The 10,102-nt window shown below is 31.5% G+C and overlaps 1 protein-coding gene across 2 annotated transcripts in view; it reads left to right on the forward strand.

The window, feature by feature from the left end:
* Positions 1 to 9,232, forward strand: part of LOC130896317 (AT-rich interactive domain-containing protein 4B) — a 28,871-nt gene extending 19,639 nt beyond the window's left edge. The window contains exons 15-20 of one of the 2 annotated variants that reach the window (XM_057804323.1): positions 105 to 506; positions 1,654 to 2,036; positions 3,251 to 3,372; positions 4,748 to 4,984; positions 7,923 to 8,063; positions 9,027 to 9,232. In XM_057804323.1, the coding sequence (XP_057660306.1) occupies positions 105 to 506; positions 1,654 to 2,036; positions 3,251 to 3,372; positions 4,748 to 4,984; positions 7,923 to 8,063; positions 9,027 to 9,064 (1,323 nt within the window). In that variant the 3' untranslated portion in view covers positions 9,065 to 9,232. Of the gene's footprint in view, positions 1 to 104; positions 507 to 1,653; positions 2,037 to 3,250; positions 3,373 to 4,747; positions 4,985 to 7,922; positions 8,064 to 8,753 lie in introns of both variants that reach the window. The other variant, XM_057804324.1, reaches the window with a different exon arrangement.
* Positions 9,233 to 10,102: the final 870 nt, after the last annotated feature.

Raw genomic sequence — 10,102 nt, forward strand, 5'->3', positions numbered from 1 at the left:
CATCACACCTGTATGTTACCAATGATTTAACGTTAAGTATTTATATCAATGTATGCTATTAATCCAGCATTACATATTTAATCTGTATTTGCAAAATGTTTTAGGTGTCTTTGAACAAAGAAACAATACTTTCAGAAGATACCAGACATTCTTCAGAGGAGAAAGTAACCCTACAGACGGTTGAGGAAAAAGTTGATGAGACACACATCACAACGAATTCCGGTGAAGAATCTATTGAAAATGTTTCTACATTAACAAAATCCGAAGTTCAAGATGTAAAAAAACGAAAGAAAGTACTTAGTAGAAGTTTTATTGAAGATAGTGAAACTGATAGTAGTGATTCTGAACAATTGATAATAGCCAGATCAGACGAGGATTCCCAAACTGCATCTGTTAAATTACGAGCAGATACTAAAGAAAGTGACAGTAGCAATATGTTCACACAACTTCAAACTACAGACGATTCCCAATCCCAAGAAGCAGATTTCAATTTTGAGGCTAAAAAGGTTAGTTAGTTGTTATAAATTCTGACATTTTTTTTATTTTATTTTACCCCGTTTTATTATGTATTACTACTATCGACCATAAGGAATCGTACAAGTGATTTTAATGTTTACTTAATAGTTATAAACTACTCAATAACTGGAGTATTTTAAAACTAACAATGTTTCCTGCTCCGAAGAGTGATACCCTAGGCGAGTATTAGCAGGCTGAGTAGTTAATTCCCTTCCCGGAACATCCTTTGAAGTTATTTAAACAAATTCATGACATATTAAAAATTGAGCCGGTATTGTAAGTGGTAGTATCATGATTCAGAGATGATAATTGAATCTGTCGAGTATTTGAATCATTAATGCACGTCTTGTTATTTCTTCAAGATGTTAGATTTCTTTCAAATACTAAGTGAATATTTGTATGGAATTGGGATGGAAAGTCATAAACTTTTGAAAATATATATCTATAGCACCATCATTAGTAAACGACTAGTAGTAGTGTCAAGTACTTGTTTCAGTCATGTTGCAGTTAATACTTGAATTCCTGAAGCATTCTTAATATTTCTCTTCACTGCTAGATTTCTTCTAGACACTTAAGTGATTATTTGTACAGAATTAGGAGGAAATTAGTCATAGACCTTCTAAATTATCAATCTGCAGCACCATAATTGGTAGACAACCAGTCAAACCCGTCAAGTACTAGTTTTAGTTATGTTGAAATCCATACTTCAACACCTAACTTATGTCTTGTTATCTCGTTATACTGGTAAATTGTCCAGATTGATATTCGTACAGAAATTGGAGGAATTAGTCACAAACTTAAAAACAACCTTTAATTAGAAATTCTTTCACGTTAAAATAGATTAATGTAAAAAATGACTGTCAACCTACGTCTTTGCTTTACTTCTTATATCTTAATTTATTTATATTTAAGTTGTTGTTTTCTTTATTTCATTTCATTAACTCAATTGATAGTACATTGTAATGGAATACACAGAACCAGAAGAAGACAATAATGCATTGGTAATTCAGTATTCAAAGCACTTATAATTTTTAATTCTAAATTGATTAGACCGTTTCCAGACAAATTTAATTGGCGGACGTTTGAGCGTTCTAATAACTATAAAGATTATTTATCCATCTCTTTTTGTTATTTCAGGACGATCTTGAAGTATCTTCATCTGCAATAGAAAAGATGGAATCAGAAGCGATCAAAGAAGAAGAACCTGACCCCAATCTGCATTCTCTTCTACTCTGCGAAGAAGTAATACCTAGAAGTCCAGCTCCATTAAGCGAATCATCAGTTATTCATGAAACAAAGTGTATTAAATCAGTTTTAGAAATGCCCTTCGCTAGTGCCCCTAGTACAAGTAACAATAAGAATATTCTTTTGGATCAGAAGAAAAGTCAGCAACAACAGCAGCAGCCTGTACCTATGGATGTACAGGAAATAAGAGAAGAGCATTTGGAAAATTCGACGATTGTGGATAATACACCTCCTACAACGCCAGAGAGTACTATGAGTAATATGTCTCCCAGAGGGTCAGTATCTTCTATTGAATTGTCATAGCTTCATTGCAAAGTTGGAATTGAGGATTTTATGTTTTTGAGCCCCATGTTCTAATTGCTTTTTAGGAACAACTGAAAACAAAGTAATCTAAAATCTTAGTATAATACTAAATAAAAATGATAGAAAGCCACTATTGATTTTATTGATATTGATTTGAATACAATATTAATCAACATCATATGAATAATATTATGAAATGATTGTCCATAAATGTATTCCAAACAACGATTTTTGTTGATGTCCAACAAATCCACACAATTTTAATACACTTTCGACAATTGATTGCCAGCAAAGCAGATCATTTCGAATTTTCCATCTATAGTCCGTTGGTAAAAGATCAATAATTTTTGCATTATGGGCATTACCTCACAAGCATACAATGAATCTTGTGATTAACAATTACTGGAGTAACTCCGATTGACAAGGTAGTTAAGTGCATGCATCATAATTCCGGATACTTAAGGAGAAGGGTTGTTATTTGTCTTTCACCTTGTACATCTTATTGAAGATGGCAATTCTGGCTCGTATTTGGTGGAGGTACTTAAATGGGTAAAAGGTATCACCCTGTATGTTAATCTGCCGCGCTTTTGTATATCCCAAAATCCCGCCTGGGCTCCTCTACTAATCATTTTATTAACTAAAAATTGTGGATTTATTTCTGCTACCTCGTGATCTTCGCCCACTGCAATTATAGCAGTATCGTAAGCAAACGTGGCTATCGTATTAGGCTCTAATTGTGAAATATTGCTGGTGCGTAGAAGATACAGGACTAGCCATAATACACTGCCTTGTGATACTCCTGCATTTATTTCTTTTGTTTCGTTAGAGTAAGCGTCTTATTTATTCTAAAAGTTCTATTTTAGAAATTTGTTAAAGTGTAGTCTCTCAAACCACACCAAGTCAAATATCACTTTACATCTAGAAAGACAGTTGAACAGTCTTTTTTTCGACGATTTTTCTATTACAACTGTAATCCTGTGGATATTATCAATAGTGGAGCCAAACTTATAATCTGGATAAGTTTTTTTCTTCAATAATTGGTTTAATACTTTTGAATAATAATTTCTCGAAAAATTTAAAAATTACTGATGTATAAATGCAACAAAAACTCTAATTGTGTCTTCTAACAGAAATTATTTATCATATATTGAATATATTTTCTATATTTTTACGTTTTCTTTTCCAGAGACGTTGATGGATTGTCTCCAAATATGGGCGATAACGAAAGTTGTAAGTCGCAAGATATAGAGTCCGAATATCCTGAGCAGAGGTCTTCAGTAACAAAAGTATCACCATATAGTGAAGAAGGTAATGAATCCTTAAAATTATAGATATTCCATTTTTGTCAAAAATGGCAATACTTCTTATTGTCTTTTCAGTTCTATTTTAATTTAAGAGCATGGTCAGGAAAGTCCAGATTTGATATCTTAACTTACATAACTAGTCATTCAACAACTTCTGGACGATATTTTCTGGTCATATTTTCTTATAATGATTTTATTTCCTATAGAACAACACACTTCAGAAAAATTTCCAGATTCTCGAGAATCGAGTCGACATGTTGAAACAGGCATGCTGCAAATCGTCTTCCCATCTCACATATTGTTGCGATTCTATCTGTCCATGATATTGGTAGTATTCTTCTCAATATCCACATTTCAAAGGCTTCCAGTTTGCCTGTTTTATGAATAGTATTGAAAAGATTTGCCAGTATTTGTAATTGGTCTTCCTCAAACAGCTTAAGTAGTTCTACAGGTCCAGGTGCCTCGTTACTCTTCATATTTTTGAGTGCATGTTTGATTTCTTCTATTGTTATATTTAATCCACTTTCCAAATTCCTTGTTTCTGACGTTGGATCTTGCTATTCCTTCAATCATTAATTGTTAAATTTATGTTTGTCCAGGCAAATTTAAGTCTAAGTTTTCTGGGAAATACAGTTGAATTTGTTCTTTAGCTGCAAACCGTCAAAAAGGGACATTTTGATTGATGGTCTAAGAGTTTGTTGTAAGAATTTTTTTTGTCCAATATTTCTTTTTCCTTTAATTTTATCAAACTTATTAACCTGAGTAACTCATATTTTTCTTCTCGTTATATACTGAACACACTGTTTACACCAACACTCACAATTACACTGTTTAACGCGCGTTCCGATAACCAAGTTATCATTTTCAGAGACTGAAGGTAAACTGAAAATGATAACTCGGTTATAGAAACGCGCGTCAGACAGTCTAATTGTGAGTGTTGGTGTAGTGGTGGTGTAAACAGTGTATTCAGTATGAATATCGCTAACGGTTCTAGAAATTCCAACTTACTTCTCATTATATGGTTAAGGTATTCTAATTTTTTAGTTCTACTAATGCTCTTTGTGTTGTTGCTACAATTTCTCTGATTTGCTGGTTTGTTTCTATGACACGTGTTTATAGGTATTTGTATGACGAGGCTTATTAAATTTTTTGTCGGCATTAATAATTATTAAATTAATTAATCTCAATTCAAACATTTTCTTCTAGTGATGCAACAACTGAAAAAGTACGCATCTCTGTCGAACATCTCGGCATTTCTTAATTTCATCAGTGTTAATTCAGTTTCAACTTATATTAATGTCACGAAATTTTATTTTTGTTTGAGAAATTGCAAACTGCTCAGAAAGTTTATAATTGATTAAACGCTTAAAATGTTACAGATACCCAAATGATGGGGGAAATGAAGAAAAATATTGCTTGTAAAAAAAGACGGAAATCTTTAAGAAATTCCGAAGATACTATGCCTTTGAATAATAAAAAAAGGAAGAAAAGTAGATCGAGACAAAATAGTGATAGTGATAGTTCTGAACATTCAAATACTGATTGTAATAAAGTATCATATAATAGACAGAACCGATCACCAAGGCCTTCCAAATACAATTTTTATGTAGAATTTGGTAAGTATTATTGGTTATATTAATATTTTTCAATGAATACTGATAATGCCCATTTTAAATTACTTGTTTAAAATTGTTACATCATAAAAACAACTTTATTAGTTTGTGGGTAGATAGCTTTCTCCTCCTCTCTTCATTTAGATATACTTCCTTAATAATTGTTTTTTTTGTATTGTTTGACATAAACACAAAACTGAAATATACTTCACTACATGTCAAACAAATCACATCTTCAGACATTATACAATTTATTGAATCTTTCATACAACATATTCTTCCATCTATGTATTACAATTTTACCAATCAATTAAATGAGGAAAATCATCAAAATGCCTATTAACCTCAGATTTGAATATTTTTTTCCATTCGAAGTTTGTCGATTTTTAATTTGGAAAATAATTAAATTCGTATTGCTATTACAATTTAAATTTGGAAGGATCAGTCACTCTAATGTACTGCAGGTTCCATTTCTGAGTCCTCTATTTTTTCTTATGCATATAAATGATCTTCCTTTGTCGATGAACTGTTCTCGTCTTTTGTTTGTTGCCTGCACTAGTCTCGTGGGAATGAATATATCATTTCAAAGATTATGTCCTATACAAGGCACTGATTTGCTGCTCAGTTCAGTTATAAAAAATAATACTCAAAATGGAATGCCCAAAAAGATATTCTGTGCACCATATATATGTGCACTGAAACAATTGTAGCATTGTTGCCAACGAGGATAATTAGGACCCAGTCTAGTTATTCTCGTATCCAGAAACACAGATCTATGCTAGAAATAATTTTAAAACTTACCACCCCTATAACTTCAAAAACCTCGATACAGAGTAATAAATTTCTAGCAGTCAAGTGCAACTTCTCTTGTGTAAACTTTTTGGAAATTGGGTAACATTCGATGAAGTAAATGTACTTTAAATGTTGTTTGAAAATAATCTTAACTAAGTTTGAATTTTTGGAACCGTTGGTGATATTCATACTGAACACACTGTTTACACCAACACTCACAATTACACTCTCTGACTTGTGTTTGGATAACCAAGGTAAACCTTCAGTCTCTGGAGACGATAACTTGGTTATCGAAACGTGCGTCAGACAGTGTAATTGTGAGTGTTGCTGTAGTGATGGTGTAAACAGTGTATTCAGTACGAAAGTAATCTTATTCTATGTCAACACATTTTTTTGAATACCAACTGGATCGGTTAACAGAAGCAAGAAGTGTATATAGATATGCTTCCAAACACAGTTAACGTAGTGATAACTTATTTTTTTAAAGTCCAATAGACTAACGCAATGCACCAAGAAGACCTAATAAACAAGATGTTGATTGTAATTTTAATTAAATTAACTTTTTTTTGCGAGGGCATCTAAAATAATTGGTTTACAAAATAGCAACACTGAATATTGAAGATTTAACACAATAAGAAGATTTAATCTAAAGTCGGATCAGATTGAAAACAATGGCCACAGTTTTCTTTGTAGTGTTATGCACTACGAATATTCTTTCAAAGATCATATGAACCAGCTCTACATTGAATATTGGAAAAACTGTGACAATCTGAAGAAAAAGGCCACTGCTTTGGGCAAACGTTGATTGGCTGTTTCACTACAATATGTACCAGAGCATTCATCGACCTTGTGCAGCAATATTGACAAAGTAGTAGCTTTGTACAACTTTTGGCTCTTTCCAGATTTAAAATACCGCTCAAAAGACACTAGTTTTATTGCAACTAATGCGATGAATGCACTGAAAGTAGTTTCAGGACTGCTTCAGCGAGTGGAAATACCAGTTAGAAGGTGTTATTCGATCAAATGGGGACTACTTTGAAGAATATCACTCACCAGATATTTAAGAATAACACCAATGCGGAGATATGAAGGTAGACTTGACACTTTTGCGACAAATCTCGAATAGCAAGTGGAGTAGCTCTATTTGAGATTTGGAAATTGAAGCTACTATGATAAATGGAAACGTGAAGATCACTTGACTGTCGAATAAGTTGTCTTCGTGATGAAAATAGACGTGTGTCAACGAATAATACAATGTATTGGTGTTTTCAAGTTACTGGGATGGTAAGTTTTTAAGTAAACACAGTCTTTATTCAATTATATAGCTTATGATTTGATATAAAGTTGTCTATTTGGAATTAAATCTTACAATAATGCAATGTATTGGGAGTTTCAAGTTACAGGGATGGTAGGTTTTTAAATGAACACAGTCTTTATTCAATTATATAGTTTATGATTTGATGTGAAGTAGTCTCTTTGGAATTATATTTTACAAGTTTTTGTCAAATGTTCCATCTTTTTTATGTATTTTGCATTTTATTTTTATGTTAATACCATTGTAGATCTATGTTATGTAAAAATATTTAATAAATGTTTCAGATCCAGTCTCCTTAATATATTCACTAATTTGTCTACCTCTACTTTAACTAAAATATCTTATACTGCTATTGAGATCATGCTTGCTTTGTCTTTCGTAAAACATAGATCATGAACAACGCATTTAGTTTTGTGTTTATTGAAAAAAGTCCATGAAGTTCTAAAATGTTGGTAATGAAAATTGTTTATGAGTGATATGGCCATTAAAAAATAGAAATAAGTCAGTTAGGGTCGGAGAACGATCAGCACGTCCTTTGACCTTAAAAATAGATAAAAATGTGCAAAAATTAAACAAGAACTTTAAATTTTGTAGGATCGCTGTAAAGCATTTTAATATATGATTTCCAAATCATATAAGTGTCAAATTTGTTCCCACCCTTTTAACTGATAAACAATGAGAAAATCGTGTTTCAATGTTCATGACAATGGGAGATCTTGTTGGCGCAGGATTTCATTGCTAAAATTGTTACCTTACAATTGGCACTATAACTAACATTTTATTTAGCTTCTATCTGAATATTGTTAATGAAATTTATCAAATATACATTTTTAGATCACAGCTTAGATAGTACTCAGCGTATAGCAGTGCTTCAACAAAAATTGGCCGAATTGAGAAAGACATATGCTGATGTTAAAGCAGAACTTGCAGCAGTTGAGAGAAGAAGGAAAAAAATTAGGAGACGTGAAAGAGAAGGTAACAAAAGAAAAACAAAGTATTTGAGGCGCCTAGAATCAAAATCCGCCAAGTCCATCTCAAGAAATTTTCAGAAAAGTGGAAAAACCTGTTACAAACAGACCAATCATAAGAAATTATTAATTTTTTTACCAAAAAATCAATAATTTCCACTTTATAACAGAGACAATGTATGATCGAGATACCCAAAAGAGTTTCATAAATATTTAGAAAAATTTTAAATCAATATTTGGACTTGTCGGATTTTGATACTAAGTTTTGGATTTAGCGGGATTTGAAACAAAAATAAGCTTAGACTGCAAAGCGGTTGAGCTATAAAAGCTATACTAATTGTAATTTTTTTACATTTTAATTACGTATAGGCTTAGTAAAACAAATATTTAATAAAAAATCTTGACTTCAATTATTACAAAATTACAATTATTGCAATGTATCCTAAAATGAAATTTAATGTTTTGTAAATTGTAAACAAAGTCTTTATTCTTATACTAGGTCAGACAATATCTGTATCAATTTCCTCATCAACAATAATGTTTTCATCTTCTTCATTGTTGAGATCTTCGGCTTTATTGTTGAGACCTTCGGTTTCTTGGTTGTCCAAATCCCGATAAAATTTTAGCGTCTCGTGGTTTCTCCACCCTTGTCCAAAGTGCTTTGTTAGCAGTTTTGCAACATCCTTTATTTTTACAGCTTTACGGATTTTGAAACTGAAAATGGCGTAACTGCCTTTAGACTTGGAGTATATTGCAATTAAACCTCAACTCTGATCTCAAAATACACTAGGATATGGCGGGATTTGCTACAAAATATCAGTTGTACTGAATTCAGCATGGAAAAATCTATAAGAAAATATCAAACTCAGCTTCGAAAAAATATGGCGGTTTTTGATTCTAGGCACCTCATTTGTTGGATCATATGGCTTTACAGTATTTTCAATTGTTTAAATTTTTTCTAAACTTTCAGCAATAAAAGCAGCTAAACAAGAGTTGGCGTGTATATGATTAAAAGAAGTTCCAATCCGTGAGGTTTGTCCAAGACATGAAATTAAAAAACATCGTAGAAGACTTAGTAGGTGTTAAATAATTTTAGTTATATGATAAATCTTTAATTTCAATCTCTGTAATTTAGGTTACCGCATATTTTGTAAATAAATTATCTATATGATTAAATTTCTTGTATTCTTTGATTTTTGTGGATTTAGTATTTTCACCAAAGGAAAACTCGTGGGCAGTCTCATCAATGAAGATTTTGGGACACCAAATAATTTTCTTGATAAACATTTCAAATTTGTCTTTAAAATCGTTTGAATTTAGCTACAGCTTATACAGAAAAATATAACATTTATTTAAAAAGAATACATTCTAATAAGCTTAGGACAGTGATATACTTGAAAAGAAAACAAAAAACAGGTTTAAATAAGGATTGTTGTAATTTTGAATAATACGTGAGTTATTTCCAGTCACTGTGATTGAAAATGTTTGGATTTGAAAGAACCATACAGAAAATAGGGTTGTTAGATCAGAATATTGTATCAGGTTTTCATTTTTTTGTGATAATCATTTTCATTTCATAAGTTATGTATTAATGTACAACATATGTATAAAACAGAACCAAAAGTTGAAGTTAAATCCTCAAAGCTGTGAATCTTGAAATACACCATCTTCAAAACTTAAACACATCTTATTTTTTCCTTGGTTTTCTTCGTCTTTTTCCACACATTTTAGTACTATTTTCAGCCATCTATCTTCTGTGATTCTACCTATATGACCAACCATCTAACTCTCTGTGTTTTAATTATATGGGTTATACTTGAGTGCTTATACAATTCTAAAAATGATCTGTTTGTTCTTCTGTACACTTGATTTTTATTTATTTCATCGTAAATCTTTCTGTGCATTTTATACACCAACTTTCTCGTTTATATTGCTCTTTTTTGTTTATTTATTAGGTTTCACACGCTTAGGCAACTCTCCATAACTAAGTATCTTCAATTCGGTAGAAGTACTGCCCTCCAAAATTACTGTCACCTTGACTTTATT

The sequence above is a fragment of the Diorhabda carinulata genome, chromosome 7, assembly GCF_026250575.1.
Source record: "Diorhabda carinulata isolate Delta chromosome 7, icDioCari1.1, whole genome shotgun sequence".
Classification (NCBI taxonomy): Eukaryota; Metazoa; Arthropoda; class Insecta; order Coleoptera; family Chrysomelidae; genus Diorhabda; species Diorhabda carinulata.